The sequence below is a fragment of the Equus caballus genome, chromosome 6 (genome assembly GCF_041296265.1).
Source record: "Equus caballus isolate H_3958 breed thoroughbred chromosome 6, TB-T2T, whole genome shotgun sequence".
NCBI lineage: Eukaryota > Metazoa > Chordata > Mammalia > Perissodactyla > Equidae > Equus > Equus caballus.
In genome coordinates this window covers 65,137,854-65,164,226 of record NC_091689.1, presented here as the reverse complement: position 1 = coordinate 65,164,226, position 26,373 = coordinate 65,137,854, and the positions used below count along the sequence as shown (strand labels likewise).

The 26,373-nt window shown below is 37.4% G+C and overlaps 1 protein-coding gene and 1 long non-coding RNA gene across 3 annotated transcripts in view; one reads left to right on the top strand and one right to left on the bottom strand.

Moving 5' to 3' along the window:
* ITPR2 (inositol 1,4,5-trisphosphate receptor type 2) overlaps nt 1-26,373 on the top strand; it is a 466,150-nt gene that overhangs the window by 134,820 nt on the left and 304,957 nt on the right. For both annotated transcript variants that reach the window (XM_023644092.2, XM_023644091.2), the window contains exons 14-21: nt 4,476-4,617; nt 6,576-6,737; nt 10,273-10,445; nt 11,714-11,833; nt 11,943-12,128; nt 13,513-13,764; nt 14,226-14,370; nt 15,834-15,984. In XM_023644092.2, coding sequence (XP_023499860.2) covers nt 4,476-4,617; nt 6,576-6,737; nt 10,273-10,445; nt 11,714-11,833; nt 11,943-12,128; nt 13,513-13,764; nt 14,226-14,370; nt 15,834-15,984 — 1,331 coding nt within the window. The remainder of the gene's footprint in view (nt 1-4,475; nt 4,618-6,575; nt 6,738-10,272; nt 10,446-11,713; nt 11,834-11,942; nt 12,129-13,512; nt 13,765-14,225; nt 14,371-15,833; nt 15,985-26,373) is intronic.
* Nucleotides 22,372-23,256, bottom strand: LOC138924780 (uncharacterized). Its single transcript, XR_011440003.1, has 2 exons — nt 23,004-23,256; nt 22,372-22,675 (listed from the first exon to the last, which is right to left on the bottom strand). It is a non-coding gene; the product is annotated as an uncharacterized lncRNA (long non-coding RNA).

The window sequence follows — 26,373 nt, the reverse complement described above, 5'->3', positions numbered from 1 at the left end:
ATTTTAACTGTATATTCTTTCTTACAAAACTTGAAGTTATTAAATATTTCTGTCTTCTCATAGGAGTAAAGTACCTCTCAAGGCTTTAATTATGCACTGGTGTTCTCTCTCTCGTTTTGCTTGCAATAGTTGTCTAGAACTATAGCTCTGTGTTTATTCTTTTCATTTAAAAATTTTAGTTTCTAAAAATTGCTTTTGTTGTTAGTTATATTTCTTAATATATTTTACCTCTTCTTCTGCTTGCCCTTATTTCTTGCATCTCAAGTCTTCTTCCTTAGCTCACTTTAATTTTTGCTGAAATTCATTCTTTAAGCCATTCAGTCAGGATCTATGGGTTATAAGTTTGGTCAGTTTTTTTTAATATATGAAAATGTCTTCATTTTACCTCCACTGTTATGTGCTACTTTACGTATATAGTTATTGTAGGGGAGGAAGACATTTCCTCTGCCCTCTCTGGGTTTGTCTGGCCAGAGAACGAATTAAATTCACATGAGACAGAATAACAGGAGAAAATTAAACAAAGCTTTATAACATGTATACATGGGAGAGGCTCAGGCAAGCTGAGCAATTCGCCAAAATGGCTGAAGCCACCACCTTAAATATCATATCCAGCTAATGACAAAGGAGGATGTTGGGGGTGGAGGGGGAGTCGATCATGGGAGATTACCACACAAGTACAGTAAACAAATGCGGATTTAAGTCCTTGCCTTTGGCATTGATTAAGAGTTTCTAGAGATAAGGTCATCTCCCTCTTCCTGGTACAGAGAGGGAGACAACTTTACAGATGGAGATTTCCCTTACAAATGTAAATGTTTCCCAACAAAGGGTAAGTAAATTCTACTTTTCAGTTGCTTTCCTGTCTGCAAAGTAACCAGCCCCAAATAATCCTCATGCCAGAGAGCCATATCTTAGGATGGCCAATTCTAGGCCCCCACATTATGAATCTATGGAATGTTAGATTGACAATTATATTCCTTTAGTATTTTAAAGTTACAACTTAATTATTTTCTGGCACATTTTGTTACCAATAAGAAGTCTTTTGTTGATAGAGTTGCTATTCTTTATTGGCATATTTTCTTTGCTTTCTAGTTATTTTGTAGATTTTTTCTTTGTCTTTGATGTCCTGAAGTTTCACTACAATGTGTTTACAAGGAAATTCTTTTCTTACGTATTTTTTTATTGAGGTATAATTGACATACAACATTATATTAGTTTCAGGTTTACAACATAATGATTCAATATTTGCATATATTGTGAAATAATCACCACACTAAGTCTAGTCAACATCCATCACCACACACAGTTACAGAATTTTTTTTCTTGTGATGAGAATTTTAAGTTTATTCTCTTAGCAACTTTCGAATACACGGTACAGTATTATTAACTGTAGTCACCAGGCTGTACACTCCATCTCTGTGACGTATTTATGTTATAACTGGAAGTTTGTACCTTTTGACTCTCTTCACCCATTTCACCTACCCCCTAACCCCCATCTTTGGAAACCACCAATCTGTTCTCTATATCTGTGAGCTTGTTTTTTTTTTAGATAAGGAAGATTTATTTTTGTTTTTCTGGCTTGGTACTTAGGGTATGCTTTTAATCTGATTACTTATGTCTTCCTTCAGTTCTGGAAAATTTTCAGCCATTTTCTGTCAAATATTGCTGCTTTAGCTTTTTTCTGTCTTCTCTCTTTTGGAATTCCTGTTAGATACATGTTGGATCCTCTTAATTTATCCTCCTTATCTCTTAACTTGCCCTTTACAATTTGCCTTTTCGTATCTCTCTGTGCTGCTTTCTGAATTGAATTTTTGATACTGTCATAGAAATCACTAATTTTTCTTAGAATGCATGCAGAATAGTTTACATTCATGAATTAGATTTTTAATTAAATGAGTATAATTTGCTCATATTTCTATTCTTTTGCATCCCCGCCTATTCTTCATTTGTATCTGCCCCTTTTTATGTTGCCTTTTTTGTATATAATTGCTTTCTTTATCACTTTGATGATGGAAAACACACTTATTTAAGAGTTATTTTGAAATTGTTCTGTTACTTGCATTTTGTTGGTGATGAATTGGCCTCTTGATTTTTAAGTATGATGACTGGTTTTCTTAGTGTCACTTTTCCTCATGTGCTTTAGAATTTGAGTATTCAGGCTCTTCTTGGGTGGGAGATTTTTGCTTCTCCTCTCTCTGCCTTCTCTCATCTTCTCTATCACTTGTATGGTTGCCTCCACCTGACTGGTCTCAACTGGTCCACAGCCAGATCTGATATGGAGGGCTCAGAGTTCATGTCTTATGGTAACTTGAGGCGTTAGCCATTGAGATCAAAGGTGGCTGGGTCCGGTCGTGTCTGTGAGCTTCCTCTCTTTCCTCCTGCCTCTGCACAGCCAGAGCCAAAAAGGCGCCACCAAGTTGTTAAGGTTCCTTTAGGAGGTGGAAAAGGCCTGCTTTTGTCTCTGCTTTCCTACCTTTAGCTTAGTTCCCTACCGCGTACCAGTCTCTGTTATTTTACAAAGATTGAACATTCTCCCTGCTCATCACTGTGTTTTGCTTATTTTGTTCCTGATCCACAAAGCTTTTTATTATGTTTTTAGGTATGTCTTTTTAAAAAATATATTTTATCTATCATTGCTGCCCCATGACAAAGTCATGCCAAAAGTTTTTAGTACAAGAAAATTAATAAGATTGAATGAGTTAGTAGGACCTAACCGCCTCCTAGTATAGAATTAGAGTTGCTCTAAACTGAGGAAACCCAATTTGCTTTGCCACAGGTGGAAAGCTTGAGGTGAAAAGGCAAACAACAACAAAAAAAGATTTCAACAGTTTCAGAGGTCAAAAGAGAAGACTAGTTTTCTTGACTTCCATTTCCTCATCATCAGAGGAGATGGGCTCAGCTAGTAGTAGTATACTTCATACAAGTATAGTGATCCTCACTTAAGAGTGTAAATTTTCTTCATCATCGTTCCATTAACTGTCACCAGTTTCCTGCCCGTTTGAAAGACTTTGAAGCAGAGTGATTTGTAGTTGCTCCCAAAGTTGTACTTTCTTAGATGTCTAAACATCTGAATACACTTAACTCAAAACGGCAAGAGAAAAAGAACATTAGTAATTAAAAAAATACAGATACTTATGCTCAGACTGGACTTGTGGATTGAGCGAATAACATCTGAGGTTCAACTTATTTCAGTTTGCTGAAATATCTTGAGTTCAAAATAGTTTTTTTTTTAATAAGAATAACAGAATGGTTTGGAAGACATTGTCACAATTTCAAAAGAAATTCACACCACATTTTCATGCACATGAATCATATTTTACATTTCTGTGGCTGGCCTCAGGGGTTATGTGAGTGAATCTTATCAGACACATTTTCTAAAAGAAACAAATTGGGTTAAAATTTAAAATAGGCACACCAGGAAAACAAAGAATCTCTGGAATTTTGAACTGGAATTTAAGATCCCTGAAAGTATGCTGAAATTTGGATGTGGGTGGCAAAATTCTGGATTATGGGTGTGTCCACTTGGCTTCATGTAAATAGATTCTCTTTCCGGAGGTAAATCTGGAGATAGGATCAAGATGCTTCCTAATTGAATGCAGTCTACTTTTCTGGAATTGTTGAATCTTTTAAATTGTAATCTTCTTATTGATGTGATGATGATTGACCATGCTAACGATAGTGAATGGTTATCTTAACTATATGCCTAAATATATGTGTATATGTATTTGTTGGACAAGATTTTTAAAAAATTAAAAAAAATAAAAATTTGTATAGAAAATGATAAAGAGCAGATAGAGGAAAGAGGAAGGAGAAAGCTAGAGAGGAAGGATTTTCAAGACATTTCAGCTACTAAATGCCACTGAAGTTCAAGTAATAGTTAAAATAATAACCACAATGTAGAGTTAAAGGTGAACATTAGTGTATGGTGTAAAATATATGTTTTTGTAGATCGATTAATACTTTCAGAACAATTTAGAGCATCTGACTGCTTACTCTCTCTATTCACAGATCATTTAAATTTTTCCTAGTCTGTACATTAAAGATGTTGAAATTTGATGAGGATTAGGAAATGTAGTTTGAATCAGTAGTAGAAAAAAGGATTTGTATTTAGGAATTTAAAAGTATAGCTGTTTTCCCTTAGGCAGAAATACTCTTTGCTAGTCAGTCATAGAAAAGCATCTGGTGGTGGTATCCTATCGACTCATCTGTTATTGGGGCTCCCGTGGCTTTATTTCATAATAGTTTTTGCAAATACTTGATTAGAACTGGTGGCAGGAGTTGCGGCTGGAGGAATTGGAGAAGGGATGTTCTTTGTAAAGATGTAGGTAAATGTTAACTACATTAGGTATGTTGTCCTTGAAAGAATTCTTATTATGAAATAATTTTCCAGTGTTTCAGTTCTTAGTGTTTATTAAAAAAATTTTTTTTCTAAAATTAAGCACATCATAGAGTAAAATTTCCTTTCCATTTTATGATAGATTCGTAACCAAGTTATTGGAAGACCTCATCTTCTTTGTTGCTGATGTGCTTAATAATGGACAAGAAGTTCTGGATGTGGTTATCACTAAGCCAAACCGGGAACGTCAAAAATTAATGAGGGAACAGAACATATTGGCACAGGTGAATGTTTTTATGTACTAAATTTGCATATTTTAGTTTTTTGAATTATAGTATCAAGAAAGTCCTTGTATTATCTATTGCTGTGTAACAAATTACCCCAAAACTTAGTGGCTGAAAACCATCGACACCCATCTCACAGTTCCTGTGGATTCAGAATCTGGGAGTGATGTAGGTGGTGGTTCTTGCTCGGGGTCGGAGTCAAGGTGTTGGCTGGGGCTGCAGTCATCTCAAGGCTTGAATGAGAGAGGATTCACTTCCCGGCTCACTCACATGGGCCTCTCCACAGGACTGCCTCAAGAGAGAACAAGAGAGGGCACCCAGATGGAAGCGACAGTCTTTTTATAACCTATTATTAGAAGTAACATCTCATCAGTTCTATGGTGTTCTGTTAGAAGTGAGTCAGTAAATCCAACCCATAGACAAGGAGACAGGATTGCATAAAGGTATGAATTCCCGGAGGTCGGGATGGTTGGAGGCCCTCTTGGAGATAGTTTCACATAGACCTCTTAAAAAACCTACATAGTCAGACTACCTCCAGAAAATGTGCTAGAATAATTTTGTAGGTAGAATTTCTAGAAGAACCTGTAAACTGCAATCTGCATCTACTTCTTACTTCTTTCCCTTCCCTAGGAAAGTAAGGCAGTCTGCTCATCAGGTTACAAGTGCCCTATACAATAGTCTGGGTTTTTTCCCTGAAAGTCTACCTCTACTTCTATACTGTGTTTTCCTGAAATTGTTCATAACACACCAGTAAACTAATTCACTTCCTAATAATGTGCACATATGGGTATGCCTACTTTATGTATTTTTATTCTGTTAATTGTTATATAAAGTAATGAGCTTCTGCATTGAGTGGACTCAAGAAAGATGTTTAAAAAAATAAAGATCATATTATTAATATATGTGTTCTTGTGGAATTGGGAAAGGAAAACAGTAGATGTATTGTCAATGAATATTCTATAGCTGATTGAAAATATAAAATCAACATTTTTCTCAAAGAAAATAAAGATTGCAAATCTAATGAGACAAAGTCTTTTCTGAAATTAGCATTTCTTTTGTATAAAACATTTGATTTCAAGGACTTTTAGGACCTTGAATGATTTATTGATATTATTTCAACCAACACATGTCAAATCTTTTATTTCAGTATTATAAAGTTCAAGGTTTAGTAAATATAGAATTATTGAAGTAACTTTAATTCATGGTATGTTTGTGAACTACAAAGGATAATTCTTTTCCATTTTGCTTTCCTGTTTTAATGTTTATGCCCTTGTCTGGATGCTTTTTCATAAGCAATTTACTCATCCTACAAGTTCATCTCGAAGTGATGCTACCTGCTGTCCTGCTGCCTAAAAGAGTTATATTCCTCAGTGCTTCTTAAATACTTCCCAACCGCTAACCTTCGTACAAGGAGAGTCTGGGTCACTGGATACCACCAGCTGTCCATGTGGCTCCCTATTTCTTCCATTTGAATGCTGATACACTCATTGCTTTGGCCACACCTTTATGTAACAAGAACGATAAGTTAACTCTTTTATAAAGAGGTTTAGAAGCAATATTTGGAGGCAGTTTTCTGATGTCAGTTTCAGATGAAAAGTAAATATTTTCTTTATATTATTTTGATTTTTGGAAAGTTATAGAAAATAATAGAAGTACTTATAAAGCCTATAGAAATTAAACTGTATTTTAGTTCATCTGAATATGTTCATGTAACTTGGTATAACTCAACATCTTTATATTTCTTATTTTAATGAAGTATAATTTCTAAACGAAATTGAGCATTTTATTTAAATAATCTTTTTGCCATTCAATTTAGGGAATCCTTTCAGAGTATTTTTCTGTTCCTTCATATGTTGATCCTATATCCTAAATCCTTGTGCTTATTTGTGAGGAAATTAAAACATTGTAAAACACACACCTCCATTCATCAGAATAGGTCGTTGTTTTTGTCCTAATAGGTATTCGGGATTCTTAAAGCACCCTTTAAGGAGAAAGCAGGAGAAGGCTCAATGCTGAGACTTGAGGATTTGGGAGACCAAAGATACGCTCCCTACAAGTACATGCTGAGGCTGTGCTACCGCGTGCTGAGACATTCACAGCAGGACTACCGGAAAAATCAGGTCAGAGGGTGGCCCTCATTTTTACCTCTGTTTAACATTTAAGGAATGGGCAAGGTTCTTTGGTTATTGTTCTAAAACTTATAAAATAGGAATGGGAAATTCTGCTTTGCAATGAAATGTTTTGTATTGGCGGCACACAAAAATGACCTATAAGTATTTTTGAGTTGACATATGTATTTATTATTCCATATGAAATTGGAATCATTGAAGGAGAATATCTGAGTCTTTCGGTGTGCATGGTATTAGCTCCTGCTGGGCAGGCAGCATGCTGGATATAGTATGTATAGAGGAATGAGACATTTCTTGGCAGTTGTAGGAATATGCGAGGTAGCATTCAACACAGCATTCAAACCCAGCCTCTTCATCATCTCACTATTGCCTCTTAGTAGTTTGAAAGTTTTTTGGCAAGAAAAGATAATTTGCTTTGAGAAAAATGTGTTAAAGATACCATGGCTTTGAAATTCTGTTTAAAGATTAAGAAAAGGTCTAAAAAGAATATGTAAAACAGAGTTGCCAAAAGACAAATAATATGTCAAGGAGCAAGAGTAAGGAAGGAAACAATATAAATAAATCTTTAAATACTTTTTAATATAATCCTAGTTATAAACATCCTTCTTTTTAAATGAAACTGCTGTCATTGGAATTATATTTTCCAACTTCATTGCGTTTCTTTAAGATGGAAAAATAATGTAGGTAGGGTTGTTCTTATTTTATTGGAAGAAAAATTAAGTTCTAGAACATTAAATGACAGATCTTCAAGTGCTCAGAGAGTTAGCATCTTTGAAGCCCCCAATATGAAGGCCTATGTAATTCCGTGAAAGTCTTGGATGGAGCTGGGGCTATTCTTGACTTGGCCTCAGTTCTCTTCTTGGGTCTGGAAAGATGTGTTTTGCTAGACGGGCCACCACTCCACATACGAGCAACGCTGTATTAGAGAGATGAATTAACTGAAAAAATCAACAGGTCTAGAGAGTTTACCTGGTGTTCTCAGACCCACTGGGGCCCACGATGTGCACCATCCTCGATTGTGCTCGGCTTTTGGAAGGGTCCTGAGGAGCCCCCTGTCCACAGCACTGCCCTGTGCGTCAGAGCCAGGTCTCCCTGGGGTTGGTTGTTCTGCTAGCTTGTAGTTGGTTGTCCCGGCAGCACATCTAACCGGTGTCCTTTCTTAGTCCCCCAAAATCTGGCATACAGAGTTCTTTCTCACTCCTTTCCGCCTTAGCTGGGGCTTCGTGTGCCTAGGGTGCTGAGGTTTGTGCAGTGTCTCCTCCGAAAACAGTCATCCTTCTGACAAATAGACATACACACACGCACACGCGTACACACACACACACACACACACACACAGCCCCTGTGATTTCTCCTCTCCCTTGTTAGTTCACCCTGCCCAGTCACATCACTTCTCCAGGCAGTTTTATTCACTTTAAGATAGCTGCCTCCTGGGTTTCTTTAGAGCATATGACTGTGGATGGGGCGCTCGTTCTGTCTTTTGGGATATCTCCCCAAGAGGTACATCATTGAGCTGACAAAAAAATAATCATCAACATTCATTGAGGGTTGGATATTATTTTCCCTTACGTTCTCTGTATGCTCCAATTGAATCTAAGTGATAATTGAAAATATTTTTCTCATTTTGATTGAATTCAGAATGCTTTGTATTAAGCATAAAGCAGCTTTCTGATACTTTTAGAACACGATTTTAAAATGTAAGCAGAAAGACTTTCTACTTTTTACATAATTTCCTTGTTTTCCTTTATTTTCACCTATATTTTATAGAGTCCTAATAGGGAGTTCTTTTGTGATTTAGTGCTAACCCAAGTCTTTAATGTTGAGTCTCTGTTTATTGTGATTTATAGAATTTAGTAACACCTCTAATTTCATTTTATTATTTATCAACATCTTGGTCTATTTATCACACATCTTGGAGGTTTGCCTTAGACTGGAGTATGATTACAATAATCGTAAAGGTGTATAAATCAATACATATCTTTAAAATGATACAGTAACAGAAGACATTTACTTTACTTAACTGGCTACCCAATATAAAGCCATCATTTTCAAAGGCCACAAAATTGCTGCCTAGAATATAATTAGATTTGTGCAACCAATATCATTTTCAGGGAATAGATAGGTTCCAGTAAATTATACCTAAGGCAAAACCACTTTCTAATCAATAAATTCTCCCATCATAGAAACAGAGATGCATTCCCAAGGAGAATTGCCACGAAATTGAAGTGAAAACTTTTGATTGTGGAAGGGGTTAAGCTCACCAGTTCTGTGGTTGTGTGAGATGTCTTGCTTATATACTGCATGTGGGAAATAAGCAAAAGTGGCTTGGAAAATAGGAGAGTTAGTGTGAAGAATAAAGAGCAGATTAAATGCATGATTGAAACTCCCCAATGGCTTTCTCTTGCTCTTAAAAACGTTTTTCTCCTCTACCATGGCTCATGAGGACCTACCTCTCCAGCTTCAGCTCTTGCTTTCCTCTCACTTACCATACTCAACTTACAATGGCTGGCTTTTGTTTATAGAACACAAAAAGCTTAGTTCTGCCACCCCAGGGCCTTTGTACTTGCTGCTCCCACTGCCTAGATGGCTTGTCTCCCTATGGCTGCCTCTTTTTTTTTTATCATTCCTATCATTTCATCATTTTAATCATTTGCATCCTAGCACAAATGTCACTGCTTCAGTGTCCACCCTATCTAAAGTTGCCCCTATTTCCATCCATCTGTTTGTTTCATTTCACTTACCAACATGTAAAATGATCAGATGTTTTGCTCATTTACTGCCTTTTTTCTCACTAGGGTGTGAACTCCATGAGAGCTTATCTATCTTGTTGTCTGCCATATTCCTAATTTCTTGAATAGTGTCTGGAATGGAGTAGACTTTCAAGAAATGTTATTGGATAAATAGATCTGATCAGTAAAGTGATTAACCATGTTATCTTGTTTGATAGCTTTTTAAAGATAAAAAGTGGTATGAAATTTTATCATTATTTTAAGGAGAAGGTTTAGTAGATTATTGTGGTATGTGTATGCAAAAACATCACTGGAAGTCCACCTGGGATCTTCATGTAACACTCTAGATCTCATGTCTCATGAACAAAATATCAGAGTCATTTTCTTCCTATAATTATGCTAAAATCATCGGTTATGCCTTTTAGTGAGAATTAGAAGAAGGGCCTCTGTCTGTTAGGCTGGTGAAATCCTTAGTTACCATGTCATAAAAATTTGTCATTTTAAACAGGTTTATTTTTGTTTTTCCCACATACACTGCAAGAGTGTATGCACCCATATTAAAACATATTTCTAGGTATATAATTTTCTGTTATAATTTAAATTTGGTATATGCTACTGTGTTTTCATTTCCTTTCTCAAAAAGTCCTGTTTATTGAAGAATTACTCGCTCGCTGTTCTGTTGACCATAATTTTTAGTGAGTTTTATGTTATGAATAAATTAGTGTTGCTAACCCTCCCAGAACCTGTTGTTTCTAAGCTCTTTGGCAGTGCATTCTGACAGTCTTTCTTCTTTACAGGAATATATTGCTAAGAATTTCTGTGTCATGCAGTCCCAGATTGGCTATGATATTTTGGCAGAAGATACCATAACAGCTTTGTTGCACAACAACAGAAAACTACTAGAGAAACATATCACAGCCAAAGAAATAGAAACATTTGTCAGTTTACTCAGGAGAAATCGCGAGCCAAGGTTTGGAGTGGTTCATGCAATTTTCTCTACTAGTGGGGATTGTGGCTTTTTGCTTTGTTTTTAGACCTTTTTAAAGTTTGAGTTCTTTCATATCACTAACTTGCATGGACAAATCTATATTGGGCTTCTTGCTATAATAATTATGTAGCTTAAAGAGATATTACTTCAAAGGATAACAAAACCCTTTATAGGCGTATTTAAATGTAATTGATTTTCCCTCTGACAAGTTAGGTTTTTATAGTGCTTTATAGTTTTTTTTTTTGTGTGTGTGTGTGTGAGGAAGATTGGCCCTGAGCTTACATTTGTTGCCAATCTTCCTCTTTTTGCTTAAGGAAGATAGTCCCAGAGCTAACATCCGTCCCAGTCTTCCTGTGCTTTATATATGGGATGGTGCCACAGCGTGGCTTGATGAGCAGTGTGTAGGTCCGTGCCCAGGATCCAAACCTGTGAACCCTGGGCCACTGAAGCGAAGCATGCGAACTTAACCACTATGCCACGGGACTGGCCCTAGTTTTTAAAAATATATTTATATACATTGTCTCATTTAAATCCTCACACATTCTCATGAAGTGTACTTGTCATATATTATTATCCATATTTTAGAGATGAGAAAATAGAAGCCTAGAGAGCAACTCGCTCAAGAATACCCTAATAGTAAGGAATAGTATCCTAGGTAAATGAGGGGTTTCTGACTCTGTGTCAGGTTCTCTTTCTATTGCACCATGCTGCCTTATCTGGGAGAAATGAATGCAGGAAAGTCAAGCAGACTGACAAGTTTTCTTGACTAATTAATTAGCGCAGCAAATAAAAGTTAGAAGGTAGGAATGGGCCTCTGACTCAACCAGACCATACTCACTTTCATTAAGCGTGTTCTTTATTCCTATTTTACTCCATACACCATTAGCTTTGGTCTCCTTCTGTTTTGTTCTTCAGTTCCAGGGTGGTCTCACTTTAGGGCAGATAAATGATTTTCTAAACATACTAAGTCACAGTGCTGTGAGTTGAATATCACCAAATAACTACGTGTAAACTTTCATCCTTTTTTTAATACAAATACAAGATTTGTATTAAATATAAATAATTGGATGTTTAATTTTTTTCTGATGATGCAGTAGATAAGCAACACATTAGAAAAATGTTGCATGGAAGTAATATTAAAAATATATCTAAAAAGTTACCTTCATTATACCCCAAAGGATATTTTTCTTGTGATGATTTTATGAAATGCTTTTTCTTATTGTTCAACTTAATTCTTTTTCTCTTGCCAGATTTTTGGATTATTTATCAGATCTGTGTGTGTCTAATACCACCGCTATACCTGTAACTCAAGAACTCATCTGTAAATTTATGTTGAGCCCAGGCAATGCAGACATTCTCATTCAAACGAAGTAAGCCCAGATAATGGAGGCATCTTTTTTTTCATGTTTTGTAAGCATTGTAGTACCTTATCATATTTGTAAGTGAGCTTCTTAATAGATTTTGTGTGTGTATTTCAAGGCTGGTCTCAATGCAAGTAGACAACCCCATGGAGAGCTCCATCCTTCCAGATGACATTGATGATGAAGAGGTTTGGCTGTACTGGATTGACAGCAACAAGGAACCTCATGGCAAAGCTATCAGGCACCTTGCTCAAGAAGCAAAAGAAGGCACCAAAGCTGATTTAGAAGTTCTTACCTATTACAGGTAAAGTATTGTAGAGAATTGTAATTCTTAATCTCACACATTCATTGAGAGATGTTTCTCTGAAACGTTTAAAAGTCAGATATCTATGAAGAGGAAATTTAAAAAGCCATGTCAGAATTAGGGTAGCTGAAGTATTTAGAATTATTTAAAATATTCAAAATGAAAATTAACATCTAGGGGCTGGCCTGGTGGCACAGCGGTTAAGTTTGCGCACTCTGCTTTGGCGGCCTGGGTTTTGCCAGTTCGGATCCTGGGCGTGGACCTATGCACTGCTTATTAAGCCGTGCTGTGGCAGGCGTCCCATATATAAAGTAGAGGAAGATGGGCACAGATGTTAGCTCAAGGCCAATCTTCTTCAGCAGAAAGAGGAGGATTGGTGGCAGATGTTAGCTCAGGGCTAATCTTCCTCAAAAAAAAAAAAAAATTATCCGTGTTTTCTACATACACCACTTGCAATTTTCTGATTTTCCACTAATTTGGAATTGTTGTGCAGCAAAGGACTTTTTCCTGTTATTGATTGGAGTGGGTACAGATGAGAGACATCTTGGGATGTTAGGTAATGGAGTTGAGAAATGGAACTAGGGCTGGGGAAGCTGATCCAGCTGCAAAAGTGGCCTCAGAGAAAGTTAGCCAGTAGTTATGTGTATAGTGCTTATGAATATGTGGAGACCAAGGGCTTAAGAGAAACTGGTGTCTGTATTTATGAAAGTTCAGTGGTGACATACAGCAGCAGAAGTTCCAGTGGTAGTTTCCAGTGGTCTGTATATTGGGAAAAAGACCCTAGCTGGTGTCTTTGAATTTAAGCCCAAGGCAGAAGCCCTGGGCCAAGTTGGGCACAAATGACTGGAATCTGAACAAGGCAGAGAATGCCTCACGCTCCCTGGTTTCCATAGCTATCGCAGCTGTTCCAAAGCCAAAGGCTGATTCTTGATCTCAGAGGCTGATGAATGCAAGTGTCCTGAAGCCATTTGGATTGATCACATTGGATTGATCCCAAGTTCACAGCTTGGAAACTGAGTGGGTCTAAACTTAGAGTGCAGATATTAGAGTCTGGAGCTGAGTGGGACTGAGGAAGGCAGAGAGAGATGGTTTTGTGGGAGCTGTTATTCATAGCCTTCATACTTAGCGTATTTGTAAAATGACTCTCTCCACCAGACATATGTTGCTAGAACAAGTAACAGAAATTTTAACTGAATGGGCATAGAGACAGTTTCACTTGTGTGTTGTCATTTGATCACTTAACCTGCTACCAAAAGAATTTGACTCTAGTATCACATACACTTGGAAATATTGATATCACAAAAGTAGATACTGATTCATATTGTGATGTTTAAGAACTTTATCATGATAAGACAAATAATGTAACATGTTTAATATTTTCAAGGTACCAGCTAAACCTCTTTGCAAGGATGTGCTTGGATCGCCAGTATCTGGCTATAAACCAGATTTCAACGCAGCTCTCTGTTGATTTGATCCTCCGGTGTGTGTCGGATGAGAGCCTGCCGTTTGACCTCCGAGCATCTTTTTGTCGCCTCATGCTCCACATGCATGTTGACCGGGATCCCCAGGAATCCGTGGTGCCTGTTCGCTATGCCAGGCTCTGGACGGAAATCCCCACAAAGATCACAATTCATGAGTATGTTTGGAAAAATTCCTCCAGGGCTTTAAATTCAACAGATGAACTCAAAATCAAAAGTCTTCAATTTTTGAAATGAAATATATGAAAAGGCATTTCTGTGTTCAAACTCAGTATCTTAATCTTCCAAATGCAAATAAGATACTGCACTCTTTTTTTGGAGAGTAAAATGACAACTCTTGATAATAGAAACATCATTCTGGAAACTGTTAAACAGATCATATTCATAATAGGAGTAACAATTTGTTGAGTGCTTAATATTATGGTGGACTCATTTAAGTGCTTTACCTGTGTCAACTCATTTCGCAATAGCACCATTTCACAATTGAAGACACAACATCTAGAAAGGTTAATTATTTTACCCAAGCTTAAATAGCCAGGAGGCTAGAGTATGTATATTTTCCTATTTTTAAATGATTACCGTCAATTTAACTTGCTTTATGTTCTTTCTGTCTTTCTAGATATGATTCTATAACAGACTCGTCCAGAAATGATATGAAGAGGAAATTTGCGCTGACGATGGAATTTGTCGAAGAATACTTGAAAGAAGTTGTAAATCAGCCCTTTCCTTTTGGAGATAAAGAAAAAAACAAACTGACATTTGAGGTATTTTTAAAAAACAATTCATTCGTGAGGTTATTCAATTTTCCCTGTCTAAAATTTGATGCATTGAACATCAAAGATTTTTCCCCTCTAATATTTAGGATGTTTTGGTAATTAGGTAGTTTTAGTTCATGAAGGTATGATTTCCTCTGCCATTGATTAAAAGATAGATTTGATGCTTTAATTATACCTGATGTCTGATACAAAATAGTTTATTTGTAATTATCTGTTAGATATTCTTTTCTTTCATGTTTTTTGGGTTTCATTCATTTGCGTAAACTTTATTGCATTTAATGAACAAAGACATTTTTGCATATTTATATTATGTTTGGATATATATTTTTTTCATTTCTGTAGAGGTGATATTTTTAACCTCATTAAACTGAATTGAAATACCTCTAGTTATAATATCATTTTGGGGCTATAGTGACTAGAGAAGATACCAGGACTTGATACCTGATATGTTAGGTGCCTACTGGTGTGTAACAAATCACCCCTAAACTTAGCAGCTTAAAACAACAAGCATTTATTATCTCACGGTTTCTGTGGGTCAGGCATCTGAGAGTGCTTAGTTGGGTGGTTCTGGCTCAGGGTTTCTTGGGAAGTTGTAATCCACCTGTTGATGGGGGTTGCAATCACCTGGGGCTAGATGATTTGTTTGTAAGCTCACTCACATGGTTGTTGCTGGCCGTACTTCCTTGCTGGCCGTTGACTAGACAGCTCATTTTCTTGCCATGGGGGCTTTCTGTAGGCTGCCTTAATGTCCTTACAGCATGGCAAAGGCTTCCCTGCAGACATTTGAGAAGGAGAAAGTCCAAGATGGAAGTTGTGGTCTTCTATAACCTAATCTTGGGATAGACATGCCATCGCTTCTGCTGTATTCTGCTGGTCCCACAGGCTAACTGTGGTGCATTGTGGAAGGAGACCATACATTGGGGGCCATTTTGGAAGCTGGCTCTCACACCTAGTATGTCCTATGGCATCCAGAAGACCACAATCAGCATAGGGACATATATTTCTGGAGAAATTTCATGAATAGTATCCATTTATTAAAGTAATTCATTAATGTGACCATTTATTAAGTGGTATCCTGTTGACTTTAATAATATTAGTTAGTATTAATATTTAGTTAAAAAGTAAATCATTCTAATGTAAACTTCTTTAACCACCTTAATGCACTTAAAATCTTGTCTTCTTGGTTTTTTGCTGACTATTGACCAGACACCTCATCTTCTTGTCACATGACCCTCTGATGGGGTGGATGAGCCAATCTTAGTGGGATTTAATTCTAAATTTGAATAAATCAGAGTTCAGTGGTTGCTTTTGCAGGTATTTTAATTTCTAGGTGTTAAGAAATGACAAAGTTCAGAAATAGCTGTACTAATTTAAATAATAAAAGTCAGTATTAATTTCAGTTCCTAATGTTTTTCTTTTCTTTCCCATCCTCCCCTTCCTTTTTTATTAAGGTGGTCCACTTGGCTCGGAATCTTATATACTTTGGATTTTATAGTTTCAGTGAATTATTAAGGCTAACAAGAACACTTCTGGCTATCCTAGATATTGTACAGGCCCCCATGTCATCATATTTTGAAAGATTAAGCAAATTTCAAGATGGAGGTAAGAATCTTTGAGGAAAGTTATAATCTTTTTGGTATTACTTGGAGGTAAGATAAGAAACAAATCGATAGGGAAATGGTTGTTAATGTGTACCTGCTAACATGTATGTCCAAATAAAAAGTAATCCTATGATAGGATTGGGTGATAATAGGCTGGATTTACAAACATGCTTCTTTGTTTTTTTTTTTTTTTAAAGATTTTATTTTTTTCCTTTTTCTCCCCAAAGCCCCCCAGTACATAGTTGTATATTCTTCGTTGTGGGTCCTTCTAGTTGTGGCATGTGGGACGCTGCCTCAGTGTGGCTTGATGAGCAGTGCCGTGTCCGCGCCCAGGATTCGAACCAACGAAACACTGGGCCACCTGCAGCGGAGTGCGCTAACTTAACCACTCGGCCACGGGGCCAGCCCCCATGCTTCTTTGTTTTTAAAGCTAAAGTTTGAAAGACAAATTCGTAAGATCAATGAGTTTCATCTTTAGGAACTAACATTATGGCCAATCCACTAGTGAAGATATGATGTGTCAAAAAAATAAAAACACCTTAATATTTGTGATCATCATCCTATGAGTCATATGCTAGCTATGCTTCATAGCAGGGCATAGAAAAATGCAAAGAATGGGGACTCTAAGGATCGTACCAGAGAAGCAGTGAATGCAAAGCCAATGTGGACAGCAGTAGAGTGAAGTGGATAAGAGAATTGGCTTTTAAGTCAGAGTGCCTGTATTCAAATCCTGCCTTTACTACTTATTACCTTAGGCGAGATGCTTAACTCCCCTAAGAGTTTCTTCTCTCATCTGAGATATGAAGAGGATAATAATAATATCTTCCTCACAGTTTCCTTGTGAGAATTAAGTGAATGTATACAGTATATTCAAAGCACTTACAACAGTGTCTGTCTCATAACTGAATTAAAAAATTTTTTGATGGTGATTGTCTTAGGTTGGATGACCTGAAAATACCCTGAGGTAGAGAATTGTTTGCGTGAGGTATATTAAAGAGTGCATGCAGAACAAACACCTGTAAGGAAGTGAGGAAGGTAGCACTGGGTAGACAGAGGAGCTGATCCACAGTGCAGTTAGAACTGAGATGTCAGCTGATCCTACTGGGAGCTCTGGAGCTGGGATGGCCCTTCAGCGTTGTCACAGATTAAGGCAAAGGGGATGAGCCTTGGATCCTTGCATCAGCCAACCGTTGGCTGTGGACTTCATCATGGAGGGGTGTGTAGCCTGTAGCCTTGGATAAGGCAGTTCCCTTTGGCCAAGGTTCACTCCTGGTGAGAGGCACAGCTCTGAGAAGTCAGCAACCATGATGCCCAGGAACTGGGGCTCTAGGTGCCTCAGCTCTAAAGAGGAGAGATGAGTGGAGCACAACGTATCCATTACAGTATCCACTACAGGATTAAAAAAGTAAAACCAGAAAACTAATTTCAGATATAAGGAAGGAATATCTGGTTAAGAATTATAAATGAGGAATTTCCAGGTAACTGAAGTAATTAATCGCTGCTGCCTAAGTCTCCATTCCTTTTACATCTTCCGAAAATCTGTACAGATCAAAAGAGGCAAATTAAACCAGAGAAATCCCTCACCTTCAGCAGGACTAGAAGACAGAGGACAGTACAAACTTCAGTTATTAAGTAAGAAAGTAACATCAGTTTTCAATAGAGCCGTCTCACAAGTTCTTACTGTAAGCCTTTGTGGATGGTTAGGCGGATCTGGGAAAAATGTATGGAAGAGACAAGAAAGGATTGTATGCAAATGACACTCAGAAAGAGAAAGTCTAGCCTAAGTGTGAAAATACTGAAAGAGAATCCAGGTAGATGGGAGCACTGAGTAAAGAGGAAGAGACTTAAAGGTACACAGGTAGCAGTTGTGGAAAAGCTATGCTTCTACGATGACAAGGTTAAGAGTAAGGGAGAGCACCTTTTGGAGTCTTGTTGGTGAAGGGAAAAAGAAGCAAGATGGGGAAATCCTGAATACCACAAGATCAAAGAAAACCAAAAAATTGGAGGCAATATGATTCCTTTTGCGTTGCCCCCCACCAAAACCCAAACTGTAAAGAAATTGCACTTCATGACTCTGACAGGAGAGGGTGCTCTTGATCTAAAGATCATGTCAACCAGCTCATATTGTCAACCTTGTCCAAGAAATGGATAAATGCACTCATCATCTATATGAAATGACTATAAGATAAAAACAGAATGGAGAATGAAAACATTTCAGTTGGTGGAAATTCCTCTATGAAAAGCAACCATGAAAGAGAAGAAGATTGTAACATTGTAACATGACACTCTAAACTGGATTAAATATCTTCAAATAAACTTTGGGATATAAAAAACACGTTGAATCATAAATTCAAAAACTAAGATTAGAAATGGACCAAAAAGCCAGGGAGAAATGAAATGAAAGTTGATTGGACTCAGGAAAGAAATAGAATAAAATGGTAGACTTTATTTCTTTTTTAGAATTATATATTAATTACGAGGTATCAAAAGGAGAGCGGATTTTGAATGAAAGTGTAAGAAGCAACATTTAAGAAAAGTGAGAACAATGATGAGAATGTCAGTGATATAAAGAAACAGGTAAAAAAAAGTCGGAGAGAAAGTGGTTGAAACAGACAAAAGGCAAAGAAGAGCCATCATGTGAATAATTGGAGTCCCTGAAGAGGAAAAACCAAACAATGGAACAGAAAGATATTTAAAATTACAATCCAAGAAAATGTTCTGTAAATAAAAGATCACCTGAATTCTACATGGTGAAATTGTGCAGAATGGTAATCTCCAAGACATAGCCTAGTAAAACTATTATATATAATATACATTCAGAGAAAGTGGAGAGGAGGAGAGGGAGGCACTATGAGAGCAGGTGGAGAAAAAAGGAAAGGAAAGATGCTTCCTGGTATGATGCTTACACAATGTCCACTTTACTTTCAACTAAACCATTCTCAATAAGTTAGAAGTTGATCTTGACGTTTGATTTTTAGTGCTTATGGTCTGCTTTCAGACTATAAAAACAGTATAAAAAACAGTGTTTTTTACCATAAAAAGCAGAATTTTCTTCCTCTGAAAATTTGCAGATGTCTTGTTTGCACTCTTCACCGTCCTGTCCATGTTTATCCTCTAAGACACACTTTTTTACTCTTTTACATTTTTTATAATTCTCATATTTTCTCATGAACTCCAGTCACCTCTCGATACCTAAATCATTCTTTCAGCTACCTGAGAACGATTAATTAATTTGTTCAGTAAGCAACTGTTGTATGCCAGACACTGTTCTAGTCACTGGGAATAAACAATGGACAAGATAAACAAAGTCCTTAGCTACAAGGAGGATTGATAATAAATAAATAGACAAAACCCCGCCTCTCCCCTTGTTGGAGGAGATGGTCAGATACTAAACAAATGAATATACACTGTAACGTTAGCAAACACGTTGAAGAAAAATAAAGTAGGACAACGTGGGGAATGATGAAGTAAGAGAGGGGCAGTTATTTTTGGCTGGGATGGACTGAACAACCTCTCTGACATTTGAGCAGAGAGCTACCTGCATCAAGGAAGACAGTCCTGAGGCAGAATAAGTTTGGTAGGTGTGAGGAGCAGCAGGAAGGCCGTTTGGCCGAGGTAAAGTGAGATAAGGGGAGAAGAGTAGGAGAGAAGGTCGGAGAATCCCGGATTGTAGAGATGTGCAGACCTTTGAATTTGAATGTTGTTCTGAGTTTGATGGACAACCTTCGGAGAGATTTGAGAAGGGATTGATATGATCTGGTGACTTTGGCTGCTGAGTGGAGAACAGAGGATATCTGTGTGGGTGTAGTGTTGGGAAGACCATAGTTAGAAGGCTGTTGAGGAATTGGATGATGGTATTTAAATAGGATGGTACTGGTAGAAGTGGTGAGAAGGGATGAATTTATAATTTTATAGTCTTAACTGATAGAACTTGGATGTGGAATGGGACAGAAAGAAGAGAGCCAAAGGTTCCTAGGTTTTGAATCAGCAGCTGGATGATTGTGGTAGTATTTATTGAGGTGGGAAAGACTAGCAGATGAGTGGAGTTGAGGGAAAATTAGGATTTCTGTTTGGGCCTGTTAGGTTTCAAATGCCTAGTAGGCATCTAAGTGGAGATGTTATGTCAATAGTTGGATGTGGGAGTGAACTTAGTGTTTTCTCAGGGTAGGAAATATAAATGTGAGAATCAGTGCATGGGAGACCTTCAAAATATCAGACTGGATAAGATCACTTAGGGAATGATTGTTCATTGGGAAGAAATGAAGTCTAAAGATTGAATCCTGGGATGTTCCAACATTGAGCCATGAGATGGAGAAGGACCCAGCAAAAGAGATTAGGACAGAGCAGCCGGTGAGTAAAGAGGAACACCAGGAGAATGTGATGTCTTGGAAGCCAAAGGAAAAGTAACGCTAAGTAATTTAATTGTTTGTTGACTTTTATAAATACACTTCCTAGATAGCTAATATTCATCAAGGACTCTGTGCTAAGTGGTACTCTGTGTGTGAAGGATTACCTTCCATGTAGTGTGACTTGGCCTTAGCCATGACACACGCAATTTTACTCCATTATTAAAATATGGAACACCATAATTTTACTCCAATGTTAACAATGAATCATGATAGTTTTTATTAGCCAATTACATTTCTCTAAGAAACTTCTTGTTGTGTTGATAGGAAATATTTATATATGTACTGTATGAAACAAGACTCAGAGATTTCTTCCTTTTGAGACTGGAATGTCATGTAGAGCAGCATCTCTTTATTTGGGGAAATGCATTTTCCTAATTTGTGGATTTTGGCTAGATTTTTGGAATCTGAAAGGATATGCTTATCCCCCTATATAGTAGTAAATACCCAAGAAATCTCTATTCTAGTTCTTGATGTGTTGAAGCTAATTTGAACTTAAGGACCATAGTTTTCAGATCACTTCTCTTGATATCTGCAAATCAGAGGGTAAATTATTTTTTTATACATTCCTGTGATTGGGTACATGATGTAAACTGTGAGAAAATATAATTTGTTGTTCAGCATGATTTGATAACAATTGTAGTTATACTATAGATAATACCTCTGAAAGAAGTTGTTATAGTGGGCTTTCTTCATTCCTCTCAACTCTAAAAGTCCTTCTCAGGGAATCCTTTTTGCTTTTACTAACATTAAATGTTTATTTAATGTTATTAACTTGCAAACGTTTGGAAGAACAATGCTTTTATAGTGAAATACTCCAATCTAGATTTCTTTGGAGCATATCTATAACCTGCAAGACAAAAAAGGAAGGTGCTATATGTTTTGTCAATGTTACCTTGAGGTGCATTTGAAAAAGTGAATATGTGGCTTTATTTATATCATATAAAATAGAAAAGAATGTGCCTCACAGGGATACATTATTTTCCATAAAGTTGCCAATAATGCGAATGTAATGGAATTATGCATGGATTTCAGATTGTTCTGTCAAAAGTTTTCTTTTAAAGTACCAATATAGAAAAGCATATTCAGGGAGATAATAACTTGCCTAAGATCCATTTGTAAGTTAGTGGCATTGCTAAGAATTAAAGTGCAAGAAATTAGTCTTCCTATCCTTTGTACCACTTAGATTATTTATTAGTCCAATGATCTAATATTTTAGAAAAATTGTTGTTGAAGTTAGAATTTTGTTTCATAATGCTTTTTAAGTTTAGACTTATGGAGGGGATCATTTTAATAGATATTCTTTATGCTGAGTAAACAAAATACAGAGTTTAAAATTTAAAAAAAAGTGGGACAAAGCAATGTTATATGCCTCTAAATGTGATGCACTGAGGACGCAACTTCACCTATTTTGTATTCATGATCTCCCACTAATCATGAGGAATTATCAGACAAGTACGAATTGTGGGATATTTTATAGAACAACTGGCTTGAACTTTTCAAAAATTTCAGTTCCATGAGAGATAAAGAAAGATTGAGAAACTATTCCAGATTAAAGGAGATTAAAGAAACATGACAATTAGATACAGTTTTTGGGATCAGAAAAAATGTTACCTGCAGAAGACATTATTGGCACAGTTGGTGAAATTGCAATATGAATTTTATATTAGGTTGTAGTATTATGTCAGTTAGATTTCCTACATTTTATAATTATATTGTGGTTATGTAAGACAAGGTACTTGTTTTTGGCAAATATATGCTGAAGAATTGAGAGTTAAAAGGTCATGATGTTTAGAACTAATTCTCAAATAGTACAAGAAAGATATAATATATATATGTAAAGAGAGAGTGAGAGAGGGCACAAATGTGGCAGAATTTGTGAATCTAATAAATCTGGGCAGAAGGTATTATGGAATGAGTTCTTGGTACTCTCTTGCAACTCTTCCCATAAATTTGAAAGTATTTCAAAATGAGAAAGTTAATAACTTAAATAATTAGCCAAGTAGGAAAATGATTTATTTTATGTAAGACAACACTTCAGACTTAAAGGATTACCTTACAATTCTACTAGGAGGTGTGTTAGTATAGCTGAGTTCTGTTAAACTATAAATTCCTAACAAAAGTTCTGTGAGACTCTATAAATTCTTAACAAAAGAAGCAAGAGAGAACACATTTCTGGAATCTCCAAATGTGGAGACAGGATTGTCAGGCCTGGGAAAAATTCCTGTGGTACAGGGTGAGACAGAGGTTGATGCCAGAGAGGAAATCCCAGATTACGGAAAGTACCTGGTGAAAAAAAAGAACATTTCTTTTAAAGGACAACTCATAGGAGTCATAGCATGTTGCCACATTACAATACCCAGTGTATCATCATCTTGGCTTTTTTATATTCATGTGATTTTGATTCTCTTTCCTTATTTTAGTGAAACTTTATTTTCAATTGGAAGTCATTTGTAAGGCATATTTTTAAAAAATAGGGAGTAATTCTGTAAGCCTTGTTGCTAGACAAACCAGTCCCTTTAAGTCAGTGATAACAGTTTTCTTTTCTTATACCACGTCTGGAAAATTTTGTGCAATAGAACCAGGTCTTTTTTTATCCTTCTGATCTACTTACCACTTACTAATTCTGCTCCAGCACAGTTGGGGTTGGACATTCAGAGAAATGTGTTTGCTAGTTGTTTGGCAGGTCAGACCCAAGGAGCCGGAAGAAGAGGTGTGTCTGGAAGGAAAAGGCTTCTGTTCCCGGAGTTCCATTTCGTGCGGCCTCCGTGGCGCCTGCCTCAAATGGGGTGTGCACACACAGCATTCATTTATCTTTCTGGGAAATCCTGTGGGTTTAGATGTCAGTGATTAGCATTTGAGGCAATGGGGATGGCTGGCTTGGAAAGTGGCTGTTACCGAAGTTTTCCTTTTCTGGGTCCTTGGTGATGGTGCAGCTCACCTCCGTGTCCCTCTGAGTTGTCCTCATCCTAGAGCTGGTTGAGGGGCTGAGTCTAGCTCCCGGGCTGTGACTGCTCCCCATCACAGTGGCTTTCAGTCGGCATGCTCAGCAGAAATTGCTAGGCTCTGAAGCAGCTTTTCATTTTTGTGCCCTAGAGGCAGTCCATTAAGAAAATGATCCAGGCATTTTCCCAGGGAGACACAGGGAGCTGGCATGGCCCTGTCCTGTGCTGTAGTGAAACAGAAGATCCTAATCTTCAGAACTATCAATCCAGTACCTTTCATTGGCTATGTACTTGCTTAAGAAAAGCAATATTGTTTTTAAACAAATGTATTCCCTCTCAGCAGGCTATGTTGTTGACTCAGTTTGCTTTGCCTAATACCCATCATTTGCTCTCAGTGATTTAAAAATGCACAGGCACCATTCAGTGTAATTGATCTTTCGGGTCGAAGGATTATGTCAAGCAGTGCCCTTCTTTGTTGTGTATAGAAGTTAAAAGTAAATGCATACGCTGGCGGAAAAACTGGATATTTTCAATATACTCTCGAAAGTGCATTCCATTTAAAAAATGATACATTTTTTTCTCTTTATGCTTGCTGAAGGATTTGTAATCCAAGGATTGATACTACTACTAAATAAGATCACTTTTTACAGCAGGTGGGTATATTTTGTTGTCCTGGAGAGTCATTTAAATCGTCGGGGACAAATGTGAATACTACTTACACATTCCTCTAACGAGCAAAATAACATGGGAACTCTGGATGGTGAGAGTATCATCTCCATTTGAACGGAGTATAGAAATGGTTTGGGTCTAATTCATTATTTAGTTATCCCAACAATATTCTTCCACTTATCTGTTTGTCGTTGGAATGGAACTGGGGTTCAAATTTAACCCTCTGACACAGCGCTGTAAAATCATAACCACTGAGTAACATTTAGGCCTAGTTAGGGTGTCTAGGCCACCACGATCATTTCTTTTCACAACTGTCTCCCTGCCCTTGAACTCACCGCAATTTGAAAAGGCAATATATCGGAAAACTAGCAAAAGACCAAACAAGAGCTGACTAGTTTCTTTTTATCTTCTATCATTTTGCTTTTTCACAGCTCCAGATTCTTAGGTGTTTCCATCCAACTCCCAGAAATGTGGGCCTGTTTATAGTCGGTAATCAGATAATCACTTTCGTTGGCCTATATGTTATAATGTTGAAAATGGGAAATCAGTTAAAAAAAGTCAATAGAAACTTCCACTTACTTTTAGGATTTCCTTTCCTTAGAGGTTCCAGGTTAGGAGCCGAAGTGCCTTTGGTCTTAGAGAATAAGGTAGAGGTAACCCTGACAGCCTGAAATTATCTTTCTGCCCTAAAAAGATTCCAGCTGCACGGGATGACTTATAACCCTGTGGGCCCAACCCTTATAGGGAAGAGAGAAGCAGGGAGGGTAGTGAGAGGCACTTTGGATATATGTATATCCAGGAGCACCCCTTACCCCAGAAGGTTTGGGGAAGAGAGTAAGGGCATGCTAACTCTCCATCCAGTGGCAAAGAATCAGCTGCTTCTTTAATTTTTTTTTTTTTTTTTTTTTGCCCTGGCAGAGATTTCACATGATCCACCTTGAAATGCTTTTTCTGGCAGCATAGTTGCTATTAAAAAGGAGAAGGGAAATTGAGATGGGAGGTGGAGCAGAGACATTTTTTAATATTGTTACATGGGTGGGAAAGGAAGAAAATATTTGCAGGCCAAAAGTCTGCCAGAAAATAGTTTCTTCCTCTGTGAAATTAGGAGGTTAGTCTAAATGTGATCTTTACAGTCTCTTTCAGTTCAAAACTGTGATTCTTCAAAGATTCGTATGTAATTTTTATTCGCTCTTGGCATCCTTTTTAATATGTGTGTTGCAAATCACTCCTTTTAACAAATATCCATGAAGCATATCTCCTGGTTAATAGCTAAGATTGCTCATTGGAAAGACATCAGCTAGAATGCCTTGAAACCAGAAGCCTTGGTTCACTTAAAATAAAACATCGAATGTCACAAAAAAAGCAAGCAAGCAAGCAAGCAAGCAAGCAAGCAAGCAAGGACTTACCTGGATGCAAGGTGGGGCTCTGAGGAGGTGTTGTGGAGGTGTGGGATAAGAAAGAACAGAAACAAGCTTTGGTACAGGGACCATAACTGAAGAGCAAGTACGGAAGGTACAAGGCAGCTTCATTTTAAGAACTCTCTGCAGTGTTCCTTCATCTTTGAATTTTTTGTCTGACTGAGCTCTTTTCGGGTCTCTGTGAAGGATTTAAGAATGCAGTGGCGTCCACAGTGTTCAGAAGTGTCGGCAAGGTTTACTTGCAAGGGGAAGACCCACAATTAGCAGTCATCATTTGAAAATCTTGTTCATTGATTTCTGGACTTAATTTTCCCCACCACCATTTTGCCTCTCCACATTCTCCTTTAGATGGCCGTATTCTTCTCTCTGTCCTCTCTCATCTCTGCTTTCAGAGATGTCCCTTTGCTTCAGGCAGAACTGTCTGGTCTTCACTATATGTCTTACTCCTCACACCTACCTACTTCCCATATGCTCTTCCCTTCTGCCTGCACCTTCTCACTATCCAAAACAGATACTTCTAGCAAAGGAAGCTTTAGACTCAAAGAAGAGGCAAGGACATGTGTGCAATCCTATCCACAGTGATAGGTTTTCTCTTGTCCCTTAGTGTATGTGTGCGCTGTGTCAGAGGAGCATGTTCTTTTCATAATGCCTTGAGATTCTTCCACTGATTTTTTCTTTTTTTTTTTTGAGGAAGATTAGCCTGGAGCTAACATTGGCCACCAATCCTCCTCTTTTTGCTGAGGAAGACTGGCCCTGAGCTAACATCCGTTCCCATCTTCCTCCACTTTATATGTGGGACGCCTGGCACAGCATGGTTTGACAAGTGGTGTGTAGGTCTGCACCCGGGATCCGAACTGGTGAATCCTGGGCTGCTGAAGCGGAACATGTGAACTTAACCGCTATGCTACCGGGTGACCTCTTCCATTGATTTTTAAATAACAATGATGACAAT